At 58.0% G+C, this 18,974-nt stretch overlaps 2 protein-coding genes across 6 annotated transcripts in view; one reads left to right on the forward strand and one right to left on the reverse strand.

The window, feature by feature from the left end:
- Window positions 1-16,373, forward strand: CASKIN1 (CASK interacting protein 1). Its single transcript, XM_036278566.1, has 20 exons — window positions 1-94; window positions 5,985-6,036; window positions 6,143-6,240; window positions 6,441-6,586; window positions 6,677-6,772; window positions 6,902-7,032; window positions 7,538-7,646; window positions 7,735-7,843; window positions 7,931-8,025; window positions 8,200-8,317; window positions 9,324-9,425; window positions 9,530-9,618; window positions 9,695-9,779; window positions 9,865-9,953; window positions 10,716-10,826; window positions 10,907-11,008; window positions 12,398-12,536; window positions 12,611-14,650; window positions 15,303-15,735; window positions 16,137-16,373. Exons 1-20 carry the CDS (start codon window positions 1-3, stop codon window positions 16,231-16,233), a joined length of 4,335 nt encoding a protein of 1,444 aa, XP_036134459.1. The 3' UTR covers window positions 16,234-16,373.
- The window catches only part of TRAF7 (TNF receptor associated factor 7), a 17,509-nt gene continuing 14,894 nt past the window's right edge, over window positions 16,360-18,974 (reverse strand). For all 5 annotated transcript variants that reach the window (XM_036278562.1, XM_036278561.1, XM_036278560.1 and 2 more), the window contains 3 exons: window positions 18,812-18,943; window positions 18,611-18,730; window positions 16,360-18,436 (listed from right to left, as the gene is read on the reverse strand). In XM_036278562.1, coding sequence (XP_036134455.1) covers window positions 18,422-18,436; window positions 18,611-18,730; window positions 18,812-18,943 — 267 coding nt within the window. In that variant the 3' untranslated portion in view covers window positions 16,360-18,421. The remainder of the gene's footprint in view (window positions 18,437-18,610; window positions 18,731-18,811; window positions 18,944-18,974) is intronic.

An 18,974-nucleotide genomic window follows, 5' to 3' on the forward strand; every position in this document is an offset into this window, starting at 1 on the left:
ATGGGGAAGGAGCAGGAGCTGGTGCAAGCGGTGAAGGCGGAGGACGTGGGGACCGCGCAGAGGCTGCTGCAGAGGCCGCGGCCGGGGAAAGCCAGTGAGTGTAGGGGGCGCGGGGTAGGGGGGAGGTGGCGGGAGCCGCAGCGCGCTCCGGGGGCCACTCCAGCGCCGAGCCCCTCACCCCTCCCTGCTCAGGGCTGGGAGGGGGATGCTGTCGGTCCCTGGGGGCGGGGCGGGGCAGGGCCAGCAGCGCCCAGAACCTGGGTCCACACCCGCGTCCCCAGCACTGGAGAAGGGGCGGCACCGAGCGCTGCGCCGTATTCTCGAGCCCCCCCAGCGGGCACCTGGTGGCACCCACCTCGCCGGTCGCAGGCATTCGCATCCCTCCCTCCCTGCCTCAGTCCTCTTCCCTCTCCCGGCTGCGGGCTGACAGCTTGGAGGTCTCTCCTGGGCCTTTAAAGGGCAAGGCGGATGCCCTCCCCTTGGAGAGGGGGAGGGGGCCCTTGCAGTGAGGGGCATCATGTTGGCTTATAGTCCCTGTCAGACTCTCTTCCTTCCCCGTGTTTAAAAACACGCTTTTCAGAGAAGGGGAGGCAGGACCATGCTGGGGGTGTGGCTGCCCAGGCATGGCTGGCTGGGGGCCATTTAATGATAGGGGAGCAGAGGCCCAAGGTCGCCCAGGCCAGGCTGAGCTTCAAACAGGTGCAGACCCTGTAACAGACCCCTGTCCTCTCTGGCTTCCCTGCTGGGAAAGGGGGCTGTGAGAGAGGGAAGGGTCTCCCACTGGCCATCCCGAGCTTGTGATGTAGGGGCCCCTGGGAGGGGTGGGGAGCTTGAAGCCCTGATCCCAGTACTCATCCCAGCTCAACCAGGAGTCTCCCTGGGGGCTGCTGGAGATGGATGGATGGGCGTGTGGACCAGCCACATGTGCGGCTGCGCACGTATGGCTGTGTCAGTGTGTCAGGGCACCTGTAGGGGCACGGGCAGGGCTCTGCAGGATGGCACGTGGAGTCTGGGCACCCCACTCCCTACACCATCCCCAGGGACTGTATGTAAGCCAGGGGAGGCCCCCCTCGCCTTTCTCCAGGAAGGATTCTGAGAACTGAGACTGCCTCGGGGAAGGTGGGAAGTATGTCCTTGAGCCCCAGAGGGACCCTCCTGCTGCAGGGCCTGCTTGCCAGCTCCTGTCTGCTCTGTGCAATTAGAGAGATGCACATCTGTGCCTTGTAGGCACACATACATAGGCTGGTCTTGCCTTCCACACCTGGTTGGGGCTGGCTTCAGGGTCTCAGAGTTTCGAGGAGGAGACTGAGCCTCGAAAGCAGGTGGAGGGATTGAGAAATGAAAGGCAAGGTCAAGACTTCCACCTAGTGGTCGTGCCACCTTGGGCATAAACAACTCCAAATCCCCAAGTCTCAGTCTCCTCATCTATAGGATGGGGACATTTGTAGTCCCTGCCTCCTAGCATTGTTGTAAGAACAGCGAGAGAGGGTACATGAAGCCCAGGCTCTTACTAAGTGCTCAGTAAGCACAAACTGGAACCATTTTCTCAGCCCAGAGCAGGCAGGCCAGGGAAGTGGGAGTATCAGATTTGGGGGTTCCTCCTCCCTTCTACTCTGCCCCCACCAGGAAAGTGTGCAGACTGTTATCTTTACCTGGGTCTCACCTGAGTCTCTACATACACCCTTGCCTGGACTGGTCTCTGGGCTCTGACTCACAGGATTGGGCTTAATAAGTCAGATGGAGAAATTCCTCCATGAATTAGCTCAGTTGCCATGGCAACGCTGGCCTGCTTTGGAGTAAGATGTATTTTGATTCAGCAAAGTACAGCTGGAGTTTGGGCCATGGGGTTGGGGGCACCCAGCAGTGCTCCCTAGGACCCCCTAGACTCCAGAGGTAGTCCAGTAATCCTTGTTCCCATGATCTCCTTTCTATGCTGGCACCTCCTCTTGGCCTCAGGCCCCCAGTGTGGCCCCAGGCTCTGTCAGCCCCCCATCCCACCTTGAAGGAAGCCTCCCTTTACACATACAGGCACTAGCACCCTTAGCAGTTGTCTTTGAGAGAAAGAAGGGAAAATGCTGGGTGGGGACTGTCCTTATGTGGGGGAAGGCAGGTGATACCCTGCCCTTCCTTCTGGCCCAGCCTCCCCTTTCTGAATTCCCTGAAGATTATAGGCTGGTGCTCCTGTGCTCTCTCACCTTGGCCCACTAATAGTTCCCCTGCAGCATCTGACCCGGAGTTCCCTGCCCTGGAGCAGCTGGGAAGAGACTGCACTGGCCCTGCTTCCCTGGAAGAGCTGGGAGGGTACTTGCCCCCTGGAGGCCACATGGCTCAGCCACTCTGAGATGGGACCAGAGAAGACCAGGACCACATCCCTGTAGGGGAAGAAGTAGCTCTGTGGGGATGGCCTATAAAGGGCTTCTGTGGCTGGAGGAGCATCTGGGCAGAGGGGTAGAGACAGGCCATGAGGGTAGGGTGGAAGAAGCGCTGGGGCCTCTGCAGCCTTGGAGTTTGGAGCTGACCTCAAAGGTAAAGATGGTCCCAGGAGAGCAGTTAGAGGCCTGGAATGACCAGAGACGAGAACCCAAGTCATGGGGTGGGGTGGGGGTCAAAGTTTATGCACTATTACTGATGTGGAATCCATAGGACTTAGTGCTCTTGTGGAAAGGGAAAGGGGACTCCTAAGACTTTCAATTTGATCCCCATTTGCCTCCTTTTCCCCCACCTACCCAGGCCCTTCCAGCTATGCTCTGCTTCAGTTTTATTGAAAATACCTGTCTCCACCTGGTTCAGCCTCCCCAGTTGCATGCAGGGTTCAGTTCTGGGACCTTCCTGGGTGCCTAGTGTTTCCCACAGGAATTGAGGGAGTGCTCCAAGACCTCAGGCTCCCCTCCATCCAATTCCAGCCATTGTCCTCTTTGAGGAAACCAGTGGCAGGGAGAGGGGTGAGATGACCTTAGCATGATGCCCCTCCTCATGTGAGGGGTAGTCCCTGTTGGGATGGAGATTCCTCTTCCAGTGGTGTCACTGTCACTTCCTGGGCCTTGACCTCCAGCCCCTCTGAAATTTCGACAAGTATGATCAGGTGAGCAGGAGGCTATGGGTTCCACTTGGAGCACCTAGCTCAGCAGCTGACTGGGAGGCATCAGCTGTGGGAGGGAGGAAAGGGGCCTGGACTGGGAAGTCTTGTGGGAGAAGCTGAGAACTGGCTACTAAGAACTGGAACTAAGAAAAGTGGGGGGCAGCAAACATTAGAGTTGAACAGAGTGTTATGTGTGTTGGGAGGTGTTTGAGAATGTCCTGAGTGTGGCCCTGGAAAAATTGGGGGGTGCAACAGGACAGCCATGTCTCACTCTCTTCAGCTTAATAAGGAACTGTGGCAGGCCAGGCTGCATAATTCACAGAGACCAGTGCAACACGAAAACATCGGTGCCTTGTCCAAAACTGAAAATTTAAAATAGCAGTTTGAACAGATGTAGATATGTGTTCTATAATAGGCCAGAAATAAAGGAGGTTTCAAAGTTAAGGAATAAAACACCCCATCATTTCTATTATATCTGTTTATTTAGAGTTATTCTAATATATTCTCACATTGAGGCTTTTAAAAAATCGTTCAAAGAAAGCACTCTGTAAACAGATAAAAGTATTGAGCATAGTGTAGGATTAGAAATCACATGATATTTATTAGAAAAAATAAGTACATTTTTCAGAGATTTCCCTTTGAGTTAATAAAATTTTTCTAGTAGAACAAAAAAAATTTAAGATGGCAACAGCCGAGCATCCAACCAGATGGGGGTCCCTGAGTGACTGCACAAGTCACATGCCTTAAAGTGGCCCTGGCAGGGGGACAGAGTGTGCGGGACTAGGATATGACTTCAGCCTTAATTTACTGAACACCCTGTATGTACCCGGCACTGTTTCAGCCACCAAGGATACAGCAGTGAGCAAAATAAATTAAAATTCTTGTCTTCTTGGAGCTAGCAGTTTAGTGATGTAGATGGACAGTAAACAAGATCAATGGTAGTGATGGAATCTAAAGAGGAAAATACGACAGATCTGGGATGGGAGGGTGGTTACCATTTTAGATGGGGAGATCAGGGAGACTTCACCAAGCAGGTGACATTTGGATAAAGACCCTGAAGTACATGAGAGAAGGAATCATGGGAATAACTGGGGGAAGAAAAGCCTACACACATATATATAACGTGTGCAAAGTTTCTGTGGCAGGGTGGCCAGTGTAATGGAATGCCATTATCTGGCTGGAATAGGGGTACTAAGGAAGTCAGAGGGCTGCATCATGCAGGGCATTGTCCAGTGAGACAGGTACTGTTGGAGGGTCTTCCAGAGAAGAGCAAAGGAATCAGATTTATGTTCTAACAGGGTTTCTGGGTATGGAGGATAGACTGAAGGGGGCAAGAAGGAAGTGAGGACACCAGTGGGAAGGTGATGGCAGTGATCCTTTTAAAGATGCTGGCCTGGCCCAGGGTGATGACAATGGTGGTGGTGAGAAGTGGGAAGATCTTGAATGTGCTTCGAGAGTGTCAAAGATAGCCAAGAGGATTTACCAATGGAGAATATTTACAGTAGTCAAGATGGGACGCAGGGCTGATTTCAAGGTTTTGGCCTGGACCACCGAGGGAAGGGTGGCATTACTGCCAATGTAGATGGACTTCAGTGCCAGCAAAGTGTCTAAGCAGAGGGGGAGGGGCATGGAGTGGTGATGCCTCTCTTTCTGGAACCTCTGCTCTTAGAAGGAGAAGCCCCCCCACTGCTAGAGGGTGTGGGTGGGGTTCCCATAGAGCTAATATTAGTCATCACCACTTACTGAGCTGACTCCTTGCCAGACCCTTCATGCTTTATGTCTGGAAACATCCTTAGGCCTGCGAGGCCAGCCCTGTTAGCCCCCTTCAAGCTCAGGGCCAAGGCCATAGGGTAGTAGTAAGGGGCAGAGTGAGAATTAGAATTCAAGCCTCTCTGACTTTGCAGGCTTTGTGGGCCATTGGGGGACCTACACCCTGCACTGAGATGCACTGCAGCAGCCCCTCTGTGACTCGACTCCCTTGGTTCCCCATCCTTGGGCTTTCCTGCCCCCATCTCTATTCTGGGCCTGGACAAAGGGGCTTCTGTCCTGCCAGCCCCTCCCTCCCTCACGGAGCAACTGACCCACAAATGGGTTATGTAACCATGGCCTAGACAGGCAGGGGCTTGGCCTGAGTCTGGCTGGACCTGAGCCCATGGGGAGGATGTCAGTGGATCCCCTCCTTCTGGCAGGCAGCTTCTGGGGGCCCTAGGAGGACACTAGAGCCCTAAAGGAAGGACTTGGGCCCCCTCAGGCCTCAGGTGGTTAATCTTAGGACCTGAGAGTGTCCCTGTAGATGAGGTGGCCATTCTCTTCCCTCAAAGACACTGGCCCAATCGCCTGCCGCTCCTTCCTGTCCTGAGTGGGGCTCATCTATACTGGCCCAGCCCAAGGCTGGGAGTGGAGGGAGGCTGCATCCTGGAAATGTAGATCTTCCCTCAGAGATACCCTCATTTCTGGGTGTCCCAGCCTTCCCGGGCCACCCCCGGCCCATCTGGGTCCTTCTGAGAGACAGATTGGGCTGGCTCTCTCCCTCCCACTATCAGGAGGGGATACATGTGCACATGTGTATGCCTGTATGGGTACACAACCCTGGCTTCTGTCCCCAGTCAAGGACAGGCCTGGAGACCTTGGCCCTGTGAATCTCTCAACATCTTAGTTTAGTGGGAAATCACGGTCCAAAAGCTGGTGGTACCTGGAGCTAAATGCAAGGAACAGAGTTGATTGAATGAATAAATAAATGAATGTTTCTAGACTAAACACTTAGATAGCTTTGGCTCTGAGCCTACCGGGGAGCCAACTAGCACCCTCTGCCTGCTTTTAAGCTGCAGGATGGGGCTAGGACCCAGACAGGTTGCAGGAGGGCCTGGACAAAGCCTCCCTCACTATGTCTTCTTCTCACTCCCAGAGCTCCTGGGCTCCACCAAGAAGATCAATGTCAATTTTCAGGACCCAGATGGGTGAGTTCTCAGCCAGGGAGATACCAGACTGGGATGGGGGCCAGGGCCTCCTGGGGAAGGCTGGGTGCCTGAGAACTTGCCCATATGTGTTTGTCACCTGCCTCAGCTTCTCTGCCCTGCACCACGCGGCCCTCAATGGCAACACGGAATTGATCACCCTGCTGCTGGAGGCCCAGGCTGCTGTGGACATCAAGGACAACAAAGGCAAGGCCTGTCAGGGACCTCAGAGCCAGGAGCTGGGTTGAGGTCAGGGGTCCCTTGAGGACTGGATGGTTCCTCAGTTGAGGTCTCCACCCAGGGTCTCAGGCTGGGCCTAGGCAGGTCCTCATAGAATCTGCACACTAGAGGTCAGAGGTGAGCTCAGGGTCAGAGACCAGTTTCCAATAGCCCTTGCCTGTTCCCAGGCATGCGGCCACTGCACTATGCGGCCTGGCAGGGCCGGAAGGAGCCCATGAAGCTGGTGCTAAAGGCAGGCTCGGCGGTGAACATCCCATCAGACGAGGGCCACATCCCCCTCCACCTAGCAGCCCAGCACGGTCACTATGATGTGGTGAGGACCACCTCAGGGGTTGCAGGGTGACTGGAGAGGCATGAGCCCGATGGACACCCTGGGGCTGATTACACTCTGCGGGCCCCGCAGTCTGAGATGCTGCTGCAGCATCAGTCCAACCCGTGCATGGTGGACAACTCGGGGAAGACACCTCTGGACTTGGCCTGTGAGTTCGGCCGCGTTGGGGTAAGTCTCCCAGAAGCTGAGAGGCATTCCATCTGCTTTGTTTCCTCTCCTGGGGTTGGAGTCGGGGACAGACCTCCAACCCCCTGGCCCATTTCTGGGTGCCCCTCCTACTCTGACCCCTCCTTCAAGGTGGTCCAGCTGCTCCTGAGCAGCAACATGTGCACAGCCTTGCTAGAGCCCCGGCCGGGGGATACCACTGACCCCAATGGCACCAGCCCCTTGCACCTGGCAGCTAAGAACGGCCACATTGACATTATCAGGTATGGTTGTGTGGGGGTGGGGGTGGGGTTCCCAGCTTGGGAACTCTGCTCCTGGCTTGGTGATAAAATTAAAATGGGAGCAGTCTCAGAGCCGTGGGCACATGGTCAGACCCCTGGATGCCAAGGACACCTCCAGCTGCTCACATGAAGGAAGTGTTAGAGGGGACTGGGGTGTGGGCATCTACAGCCACATAGCCTGGGCTCTGTTGCAGTCCTGTCACTTGCTGGGTGACTTCATGGACACACTTAATGTCTCTGAGCCTCAGTTTCCCCATGGGCATCACAGCAGTGCCTGTGTTTGGATAAGACAAAATAGCTGTTATGAAGGGTTAGCACAGGGCGGGCATTTCCACAAGTGCTTGGTCACTGTCAGGTACCATGTTGTCAGAGATGTGGGTAGGGCTAGTTAATCCTAAGGTACTTGGAAATTGGGGCTCAGCTTTGGGGTACTGGGGCAGAGGGCTCCTGTTGTAGGCCCTGCCTGCTCCCCCTGACTTCTCACCAGACTCCTCCTCCAAGCTGGCATTGACATTAACCGCCAGACCAAGTCAGGCACAGCCCTGCATGAGGCTGCACTCTGCGGGAAGACAGAAGTAGTTCGGCTGTTGCTGGATGTGAGTTGGAGGCCCAGGGGAAGCTGGGTCCAGGCAGGGATGGGGAAATGGGGGGCTCTTGACAGACCTTATTCTCTGGCGCATGCAGAATGGGATCAATGCCCATGTGAGGAACACATACAGCCAGACAGCCCTGGACATCGTGCACCAGTTCACCACGTCCCAGGCCAGCAAGGAGATCAAGCAGCTGCTTCGAGGTGGGCCCAGGCGGGGCAGGGGATCTGGAGCAGGGCCTGGGCCAGGCTGGTTTGAAGGACTGGGGAGTCTACCTCCTGTGTCCCCAGAGGCCTCAGCAGCTCTGCAGGTCCGGGCAACCCAAGATTACTGCAACAATTATGACCTCACCAGCCTCAACGTGAAAGCTGGGGATATTATCACAGTAAGGATGGCCTGGGGCTGCTGGAGCAGGGATGGGTGGGACCTGGGATGCTCACCCCACAACATTTCCCCCTCAGCAACTGGGATTCTTGGGGTCTAGGCAGGATGCCCAGGCCACCCACCCGCTTGACCCAGAAGTCTCCCTGAGTGTGCTCTCCCCGCCTCATCTGGCCAGGTCCTTGAGCAGCATCCAGATGGCCGGTGGAAGGGCTGTATCCATGACAACCGGACAGGCAATGACCGGGTGGGCTACTTCCCATCCTCCCTGGGCGAGGCCATTGTCAAGCGAGCAGGCAAGTCCTATCCAGGTCTGGGCTTGGGGGCCAGAAGGAAGTAAGTGCATATGTGTGTTGGATGGCAGGGCAAGGACCGAGCTCTAGCCATCAGTAAGTGTAGGGTCCAAAGTAGTGTCCAGAAGTGTGCCCTACCAGCCATCTCCTCATCAGTGTTCTCAAGTCCATTCCTTCATTTATTCAACAGACGTTACATGCCGACCACTAGAAATAGATGGTAACTCAGGTGGACAGCATTCTTGCTTTCAAGGAGCTTGCTCCAGGGAGGGAGGGGAACGGCGGATAGGGAAGTAAACACAGAAGAAATCATACCAGCCGATGAGAGAGAATGTGGATGGAGACCTGCTTTAGATAGGGTGGTCAGAGAAGGCCCTGAGAAATAGGAGGGACTGGCTACAGGTAGAGCAGTCCACGCAGTAGGAACCACATGTGCAAAGGCACTGAAGCAGGAAAGAGGTGATATGTGTAAGGGTCCAAAGGAGGCCAGCATGGCTAGTGCAGAGTGTGGGAGGGGGTGCAGGACATGACCACAGGGCATGGAGTGGTTTCAGGAAGGGGACTGGTGAGTTCACAGAGATGGACAGGTGGGATGCAAGAGCAGAGTGGTTCATTTAGGAGATGTAGCCAGCCTACCCACAGGAATCTAGTTTCCTGGGGCAGAGACCCTGGCCCCAGACTGCTGGGTGCCCCTTCCCTCCCCCAACCCCTGGCAGAGAGGAGGTTGCACCCTCTGGCAATCTGTACCCCCCCCCCAAACAGGGCCACTGGCAAAATAGCCTGGTTTGGGCTCCTCTCTGCCACATTCTCCAGCTCTCAAATGTCTGGGGTGGGGAGGGGTCTTCTAAGGGTCTCTCAGGGCAGGAGACTGTGATGCTGACCTCCGAGGTGTGCATGTGTTGGGCCTCTACCTAGGCTCAGGGCTAGGCTAGGGGATGCCCTCCTCTCAGTATCAGGCTCCCAGGCCTGGGCTGGTCCAGGACTCAGGGAGGCTATGCTTGGCCCACAGGTTCCCGAACAGGTGCTGAACCAAGCCCACCCCAGGGAGGCAGTTTGTCGGGACCCTCTGCACCCCCTGAAGAGATCTGGGTGCTGAGGAAGCCTTTTGCAGGTAGGTGGGGGTACATTTTGGAAGACTGGGGCAATAGCACTTCGACAAGGCAGCTCTCAAGCCAGGCAGGACCAGCACCAGTTGATGTTCTCTTGTGCTGACAGGTGGAGACCGCAGTGGCAGCTTGAGCAGTGTGGCTGTTGGCCGGAGCAGCGGGGCCCACACCCTACATGCAGGCTCTGAAGGGGTCAAGGTAGGTGGGGTGGTGGCAGGGCTGGGGTGGCCTGGGCCCAGAGCAGCGCTGGCCAGCTGGTCTGTCTGGGTTGCAGCTCTTGGCAACAGTGCTCTCCCAGAAGTCCATCTCTGAGTCCAGCCCCGGGGACAGCCCTGTCAAGCCTCTGGAGGGCTCCGCAGGTAAGAGCAAGGATGCAGCACTGCTGTCCTGGCTGAGAGGTGGCCTTTGAGCAGTCCTTGGCCCATGATGCCCTCTCATCCCCAGGTGTGGCCCGGTCCCAGCCTCCAGTACATGCTGGGCAGGTCTATGCAGAACTGCCACCCAAGAAACTGGAGCCGTCATCGGAGGGCAAGGTACAGGGCCTGGGCTGGCAGGAGGGAGGGGTGCCCAGGGCAGCCTGGCTGGCCTGGCCACAATACAGCCGGGGGCTCTTGTCAGGCTAGCCTCCTCCTTCTGTCTGTCTCAGTCTGTGTGTGTAGGTGTTGTCTATTGTGTGGGCTTGTGTGTGAACTAATATGTCTAAGAAATATGCATGGGTGTGAGGTGAAGAAAGGTGTGTATATGTGTGTGGTGTGACTGCGAGGCGGGCACCTGTATGTGTGTGTGTGCGTGCATGCATGTAAAATGGCACAGGTGTGAGACAAGACAAGGTGTGTACATGGGTGAGATGGGTCTTGTGTGCATGACCTGCGTGCTGGGGAAGGTGGGAGTTGTTGGCTGAATCCTGCATACCTCTGGGCATACCTCTGGGTATGCCCCTCATACCTCAGGGAGTGAGGGGCAGTGCTGAGGCCCCATTCCCAGAGCCCTTCACATGGGGCCACACTGCAGGGTATCCCAGGTGCAGGAATTGGGGCGGGGGGTGGTCAGGGAGCAGCTGGACCCTCCTTGGAGATCACAGAACAAGGCTGCAGTGCTGCGCGATGCTCGAGATGGCAGCATCCAGGACCAGAGTGAGGAGGGAGCGCCGGTGCCAGACTGACTGGGGCCTAGCTGCACATGGACCAGCGGACGGCAGACTGAGCTTACGCAGAGGAGGCACTGTGGTGGGTGGGGTGTGTGCCTAGTGGGTGGGCGGGTGGGCGGGCCTGCAGCGGGTGCCTTGTGTCTTCCAGAGTGCTGAGGCTGTTAGCCAGTGGCTCGCCACGTTCCAGCTGCAGCTGTATGCCCCAAACTTCCTCTGTGCCGGCTATGACCTGCCCACCATCAGCCGCATGACCCCTGAGGTGAGCTGCCCAAAGGCTGGCCACTAGCTATGACCCAGAAACAGGTCCCCAACCTCCAGCTAATAAGCTTCTCTACCTAGGACCTCACGGCCATTGGGGTCACCAAGCCAGGCCACCGGAAGAAAATCACGGCAGAGATCAGCAGCCTCAGCATCCCCGACTGGCTGCCTGAGCACAAACCCGTAAGGCTCCCTGCACCCTGATGGCTGGGCCCAGGATGGGCAGATAGACAGACAGACTGCCTCCCTGGCTGCAGCCCTCACCTGCCCTCTGGGGCTCCAGGGAGAAGAGACCAGAGGACAATCCCTCAGCAGTGGCTCACCTGGACGGCCTTTGTCTATCACAGGCACTGGGGCCTGCCTTCCTGAGGCAGGAATAGAGGTGACAACCTGTGAGGGTCATCAAAGTGAGGGGAGAGTACCCCTCTCCACTACATGCTCCTGCAAAGGTCCCTCCATACTCAGGCAGTCACACAGGGACACCCAGCACCCCCACAGTGCTGCCCATTGCATACCCACCCAGACACTACAGAAGGGCCTGCGTTGATGGAATATGCTTACATCCAGGCATATGCATGGGGAAGATGTGTGTGTGAGCATGCTTCATGTACACAGACAGCACACGCACACTGAATATATTCAAGGTGCCCATTGATGACTGCAGGCACATACCCACACATTCAGCTGCACGTGCCAGCAGTGCTGACAGCTGACACCCACACTGACGGTAGGCACTCATTTGGTGGAACAGGTTCTGGGCCAGAAGGTAGGCCCAGGGCCTGTTGCGTCGATGCCACCTCTGGTCCTCCTGCAGAGCTGCGATTCTCCATCCACTGCTGGGGGAGATACCATGACCACCAAAAGCCCCCAGTGCTGTGGGTCAGGGACAGGTAGGGTTACACTCATCCACTTTGCCCACTTTGTCATTGGCTCAGGGGTCCTCCCAGTGAGCACATCAGGGTCCCATGGGCCTCATTGTGCTCTGTGTGGGTATGCTGTGCATTGGTACACTAATGATGTTCTGCTGGAAGTGTGGACAGGTGGATGCCATTCAGGAAGCCACTGGGTGGTACTGGGTGAAAACTATCATGGCTATTTGCACACATGTGTGATATGGTCGTGAGACTGTGCCTGATGTGGGTGGGGAAGTTGTGAAATGGTGTGAACATGACGCAGAGGGTGTCAGTGCCCGTGTATGGCTGTGATCCAAGGTATGCATGTACATGTATCTGGTTGGTGGTACTGTGTGTCTGTGTCCATGATGTGTGGTGTGTGTCCACCTGGTGCTGTCCCCATGGTTGCCTGGGCAGGTGAGCAAGTGTGTTCTTCCCCCAAATGGTATCCGGAAGAAAGGGTCGCTTTGTGTGTGTATGTTTGTGTGTGTTTGCACATGTACGTGAGCTGGCCTTGGGCTCCTGCTGAGGCTGTGCTGTCTTCAAAGCTGACACCTCTGTCGGTTTGTTCTCTATGTCTGTACCGGGCTGGGCTAGTGCCCCTCCCCCAGCAGCTCTGAGTAGTCGGCAGGCTGTGGGTAGCCAGCTCCGGCTGCCCTCTGTGTCCCCTGCTCCGTAGGCTAACCTGGCTGTGTGGCTGTCCATGATCGGTCTGGCCCAGTACTATAAGGTGCTGGTGGACAATGGCTATGAGAACATCGACTTTATCACTGACATCACCTGGGAGGACCTGCAGGAGATTGGAATCACCAAGCTGGGTGAGGCCCCAGCCCCCACCACTTCCCGGTCCTTGCCACCCTCCATGGCCTGACCTGCCCTATGCCCCATTCAGGACACCAGAAGAAGCTGATGCTGGCAGTGAGGAAACTGGCAGAGCTGCAGAAGGCCGAGTATGCCAAGTATGAGGGGGGACCTCTGCGCCAGAAGGCGCCGCAGTCCCTTGAAGTGATGGCCATTGAGTCACCGCCCCCACCTGAGCCTGCCCCAGCTGACTGCCAGTCTCCGAAGATGACCACCTTCCAGGACAGCGAGCTCAGTGGTGAACTGCAGGCTGCCATGACTGGTCCGGCAGAAGGGGCTGCCACCCCTGCTGCTGCTGAGAAGCCCTCCAACCACCTGCCACCGACCCCAAGGGCCTCCCTGCGTCAGGAGCCCAGCCTGGGTGGGCGGGCACGGCACATAAGCAGCTCTCAGGAACTGCTGGGTGACGGGTTCCCTGGGCCTGGCAGCCCTATGTCACGAAGTCAGGAGTACCTACTAGATGAGGGACCAGCCCCTGGTACTCCACCTAAGGAGGCTCGGCCCAGCCGCCACAGCCACAGCATCAAACGGGCCAGTGTGCCCCCAGTGCCCGGCAAGCCTCGGCAGGTCCTTCCACAAGGTGCCAGCCCCTTCACACCCCCCCAGACTCCCACTAAAGCTCGGCCAGGTTCCCCCCAGGCTCTGGGGGGACCTCATGGTCCAGCCCCAGCCACAGCCAAGGTGAAACCAACCCCACAGCTGCTGCCACCAATGGAGCGACCCATGTCGCCCCGCTCACTGCCTCAGTCACCCACACACCGTGGCTTTGCCTATGTGCTGCCCCAGCCTGTGGAGAGCGAGGCAGGGCCAGCTGCTCCTGGGCCTGCATCTGCCCCTGCACCTACGCCTGTGCCCATGCTGTGTCTGCCCCCTGAGGTCGACGTGGAGCCTGGGCGGCCCAAGAAGCGTGCCCACAGCCTGAATCGCTATGCAGCATCTGACAGCGAGCCAGAGCGGGATGAGCTGCTGGTGCCAGCTGCTGCGGGGCCCTATGCCACAGTCCAGCGGCGTGTAGGGCGCAGCCACTCAGTACGGGCACCTGCCGGTGCTGACAAGAATGTCAACCGCAGCCAGTCCTTTGCTGTGCGGCCCCGAAAAAAGGGGCCCCCACCACCTCCACCCAAGCGCTCTAGCTCAGCCATGGCCAGTGCCAACCTGGCTGATGAGTCAGCACCTGATGCTGAGACCAAGGGAGCGGGGACTGAGGATGGCCAACTGGGGGTCCGGGCACAGCGCCGGCGGGCTAGTGACCTGGCTGGCAGTGTGGACACAGGCAGTGCTGGCAGTGTGAAGAGCATCGCAGCCATGCTAGAACTGTCCTCCATTGGGGGTGGGGGCCGGGCAGCCCGTAGGCCCCCTGAGGGCCACCCCACACCTCGCCCTGACAGTCCGGAGCCAGGTCGGGTGGCGACAGTATTAGCCTCTGTGAAGCACAAGGAGGCTATTGGGCCTGATGGAGAGGTGGTGAATCGGCGCCGCACGCTCAGTGGGCCTGTCACAGGACTTCTGGCCACTGCCCGCCGGGGGCCTGGGGAACCAGTGGGGCCTGCAGATCATGGCCACTTTGTGGAGGATGGCACTAGCCGGCAGCGGCTTCGAGGTCCAGCCAAGGGAGAGGCGAGTGGGGAAGGCCCTCCCTTGGCCCGGGTGGAAGCCAGTGCCACACTGAAGAGGCGCATCCGAGCCAAGCAGAGCCAGCAGGAGAATGTCAAGTTCATCTTGACTGAGTCCGACACAGTCAAGCGACGGCCCAAGGCCAAGGAACGGGAGGCAGGTCCGGAGCCACCCCCATCACTGTCTGTGTACCAGAATGGTACAGGCACTGTACGCCGCAGACTGGGTTCTGAGCAAGCTGGACCCCTGGAGCTGCCCCCTCCACCCCCACCTGCTGAGTCTTCGCCCTCCGACCTGATGCACTTGCCCCCGCTGCCCCCACCTGACAGTGATGCCCGGAAGCCAGCCAAGCCACCTGTCTCGCCCAAGCCTGTCCTGGCTCAGCCAGTGCCCAAGATCCAGGGGTCACCCTCACCTGCCTCCAAGAAGGTGCCGTTACCAGGTCCTGGCAGCCCAGGTAGGTGAGGGAGCCAGCTGGGGAAGAGCCGCCACCCCATTTCACCACTCCGTGGTCTGAAGGGTTTTTCTCTTCTTGGATATGATGGCAGCCGGGTGGAGTGAGGTGGGAAAGTGTCCTCAGAGTATCTCATCCATCCACCTATGGGACAGCTCTGCCAACCCAGAGCCAGGAGGAGAGTAGCTGATCCTCAAGTTACTTAGTGAAGGAGGCAAAGAAACCCACTAATAGTAGCACCTGTGGAGGGAAGACAGGCACACAATGCTGGGTCAGGGAGGACTCTGATCCAGCTGGAGAGTGACCCCAGCAAAGGAGAGAGAGGAGAGGCTTTCGGGCAAAAGGAACCGGGGTGCAAAGGCCCTGTGGCAGTTAAGCAACCGAAGGGCTACACCTGGAGGGGATAAGGTGGGAGGGTGGATAGGGAGGGATCTGGAAGCAGTGTTGTGACCAGGCTTGCCCGCGTCCCCAGTCCGCAGCTGGAGGCTGGGGTGGGAGGGGCAGTGGAGGGCTGCGGGAGCAGGGCTGCAGTATTGAGGGCCATATCTCCACTCCTGGGTGCGAGGCGGAGTGCTGCGGTAGGGCTAGTGCAAGAATGGGCAGCGTACGCACAGCGCGACCTCCTACAGCGGTGCGAGTCTCCTTCTCCCCGCAGAGGTGAAGTGTGCCCATGGCACACCGCCGCCCGTGTCTCCCAAGCCTCCGCCACCGCCCACGGCACCCAAGCCGGCCAAGGCCGCGGCGGGACTGCAGTCAGGCAGCGCCAACCCGTCGCCCACGCCCTCACCGGCGCGCCAGGCCCCCATTGCCCTCGCCAAGCCAGCCAGCACGCCGCCCTCGCTGAGCGCCAGCCCCGCCAAGCCCCCGTCTCCGGGCGCACCCGCGCTGCACGTGCCCGCCAAGCCGCCGCGCGCCGCCGCCGCCGCCGCCGCCGCCGCTGCCGCCGCCGCCGGGCCCTCTGTCCCGTCCGAGGGCGCCTTGCTTGGGGACAGCGCCCGGCAGAAGCTGGAGGAGACTAGCGCGTGCCTGGCAGCGGCGCTGCAAGCAGTGGAAGAGAAGATCCGGCAGGAGGATGCACAGGGCCTGCGGTAGGTGTGGGGCGGGGGTCTGGCGTGGGGTGTGGGGCGTCTGTGTGCCTCCCGGGTTAGTGCACTCCTGAAGATGTAGCTACGGGGTAGGGCTGAGTCCTGCAAGGAGGGGCATAACCGATGCCTCGAGGGCATGGTTTCGTACAGACCCACACCTTACAGAGCAGGGTGGGTCCCGGCATGGGCAGGGTTTTCACGCCACCCCATTATTTACATTCTGAGGCTGCGGTTCTCCGCTCGAGTCGAGGGTGGGGCGGGGTAGGTCGTGGGGCGTGGCTTTCAGATGGCCACGCCCACACGCTGCTGATTGAATGGAGAGTTTGGCCTATGTAGGAGTGGGGCTTGGCCTTTTTGGCTGGCCCCACCCTGCTCTGCTCTACTCACACGGCGCTCACCCCCAGCCCCTCCGCCACGGAGAAGAGCACTGGCAGTATCTTGGACGACATCGGCAGCATGTTTGATGATCTGGCGGACCAACTGGACGCCATGCTGGAATGATGGGGCCCACGTTGGGCCCACCCATGCTGCCTGGGCTCCGGCTGCACACTGACCTTTACCTCAGGATGGGCACCTCTGGGCTCGGCGCAAGTGGGCAAGGTGGGAGGCTGAGGTGCAGGGGACAGCCTGCTAGAGCCACGAGGCGGGGGCGGGTCGTGCTGGCCAGTCTCTGCACAAGCACAACTCCTGCCCCCTGGGCCCAGGCAGGATGCCCAGCTTGGAAGACTGCCAGGCCTAGGGACCAAAGGGCTCTGGACAGATGCTGCTGCCTTGTGGGTGCCCGTCCCTGTCTGCTGCTCCCTGTGCAATAACTGCTGGGCCATCTGCCCACCCACCACCAGGCTCTGCTGTGTGTAGAGGAGGGGCAGCCATTAGCACCCCTGCCCTGAGTCCATGCTGGGCCCACCCTGGGAGGTAGTGGGAGGGGGGGCAAATACTGTAGCCCCCTCCCCAATCAGTGGCAAAGCACAGGCCTATGCCCAGCACAGAACTGCCCATTGGGAACCTCTGCCAGCTGTTCTGGCACAGCACAAGGGGCTGGGGTCAGGACCCCTGCCCCACTCTACCCCACAGAATATAAGCTATCGAGAGTATTAATTTATCGGGAATGAGCTGAGGCAGATTTCCCTAGAGAAACAAAAAGGTATAACTTTAACGAATATATATTTAAAGAAAGAAAAATATTATTGATTCTATAGAAAAACCATTTACCAACTGCAAGGACACTGGAGTCTAGCTTGAGACAAATGCTCTTAGAGGCTCTGGCCCCTATCCATCCTTTCTTCTATCCAGGAGTGGCCAGACCCCTGGTCCAGTAGCACAAACAGTAGGCTGGGGTCTAGGGAAAGGTCTGTGCTCCACCAGGGCCTCCCTCTGCTCTCTCTCCCAACTTCTTTGTGTCTGAAGAACTCGAAGGATGTGCCTTGCTGCTGGGCTGTGTCCTCCATACCGTGGAGATGGGGGGAGGGCTTCCTCCCCATTGGGGGGAAGGGGTGCTGCTGTGAAGGTCTGCCTGGGTCTTGAGGGAGCTGTGCACACAGCGTGAAGTGGCAGGTCAGCCAGATGACAGCAGTGGGTGCAGGGTGTGCATGCCAGGCTGCGTGTGGTATGTGTGATGGTGTGCCTGACCCTCCCTCCCCAGGCCCAGAGCAGGCAGCCAGCCCACCCCTATCTGAATTCCCACAGATGCTTCTGCTCATGGTCCAAGACTGTGTCGTGTGGTTGTTCTCACTCTCTCTCTCTCCTCTCCCTCAACCCCTCCAAAAGTACTGACTGGCCTCCTCTATTGTGTTTGCTGATCCACGTGTGTTGGACACAACTTTGACATTTCTTTAAAAAAATTTTAAAAAATGCCAAAAACCAGCGATTGTGATGCAGGTGGGTGGAGGGGGTCAGCCAAGGTGGCGTCTGGGCATGTGAGACCCCTTCCAGTTGTCACGTGGTGATGCTTCCCCTAGTGGAGGCACCTGGTTATCTACCTGACCTCTCCTTAGTGGGTGGCCCAGGCTGGGGCTCCAGCAGGTGGGGAGGGGGTCTGGGCAGGGAGGTACTATAGCTGTCAATAAACAGCAAAAAATGGCCTGGCTCACTTTTTGGTGGTGTGTGTTGGGAGAATGGTGGTGGTGGTGTGGGGGGCGGACCTCGCCTGTTCCTGACAGGGAGGGGAAGTCGCTGAGAGGGCTATATCCTGGGGTCAACAGACAATAGGAACCCTTTGTGTGGCCCCTCCCCAGATTCCCTTCCACTGCTGCTGGTGCCTGGGCACACCAGTATTCTTGGGCAGCCTCTCCCTCATCCCAGGACCATCCCCACTCACAGCCACAGTCTGTGCAGCTTTTATTTCAATCAAGAAATAATCAAATCTATGTATAGTCTAAAAACAATAGAAAAGGTAAGTAAAAAGGGCCCCATAGTCCATCAGGAATGGGGATGGAAGGTGGACTGGGTGAGCATTATACCTGGAGTGTAGAGGGAGGGTCTGGGTACTGTCCTGGCAGCAACGATGACAGAGCCAAACAGAGGGAGGCTCGCCCGGTGCAGGATCAGGAGGGCACTGCCTGGCCAGGTCAGCCTGCCCACCTATCCAAAAATGGGTAGGCAGAGACTCCTGAGACCACTCAGGTGGCCAGCCTGGCTCGGACAGGCCTATGGTAGGCCCAGAAGAAGCCAAGACCTGGCCTGGATCTTGTCAGCAAGTCCAAACCTGCAGAGAAAGGGCTCTGTTTCAGATGCCTCTTTGGCCATCCTGCCCCAACATCACCTGCCATTCATACCTGCCCTACACTGTCACCTCCCCAGGGCTGCTGGCTCCTCACCCCCAACCCATTGCTCTACATGTGCAGCCAGCCCCTTTGGATGGTCCAGCCAAGGCACTGACCTTCACAGTGCTGTCCACAGCCCCTGAGAAGAGCCGGCCCCGGGACACAGCCAGTGCAGTTACACTGCCCTGGTGACGCAGCAGGGTCTGTGTGCAGATCATGTTGTCCATACTCCAGACCTGGGGACACATGAGACATGAGGCCCACCTGGGTCAGGCCACCGACCCCGAGCCTCCCACTGCTACCAGGCCAGCACAGACCCTGAGAGACCGATCATAGGATGCACTGAAGACTTTGGTCTGGTCTGGTGTTGAGATGACCGCCAGGGCATACACAGTACCAACGTGGCCTGTCAGGGTCCGCACCTGCTCCTTGGACTCAATGTCCCACACCTGAGGTGATAGCACAGGTAGGTCAGAGACA

The sequence above is a fragment of the Molossus molossus genome, unplaced genomic scaffold (genome assembly GCF_014108415.1).
Source record: "Molossus molossus isolate mMolMol1 unplaced genomic scaffold, mMolMol1.p scaffold_m16_p_3, whole genome shotgun sequence".
Taxonomy (NCBI): domain Eukaryota; kingdom Metazoa; phylum Chordata; class Mammalia; order Chiroptera; family Molossidae; genus Molossus; species Molossus molossus.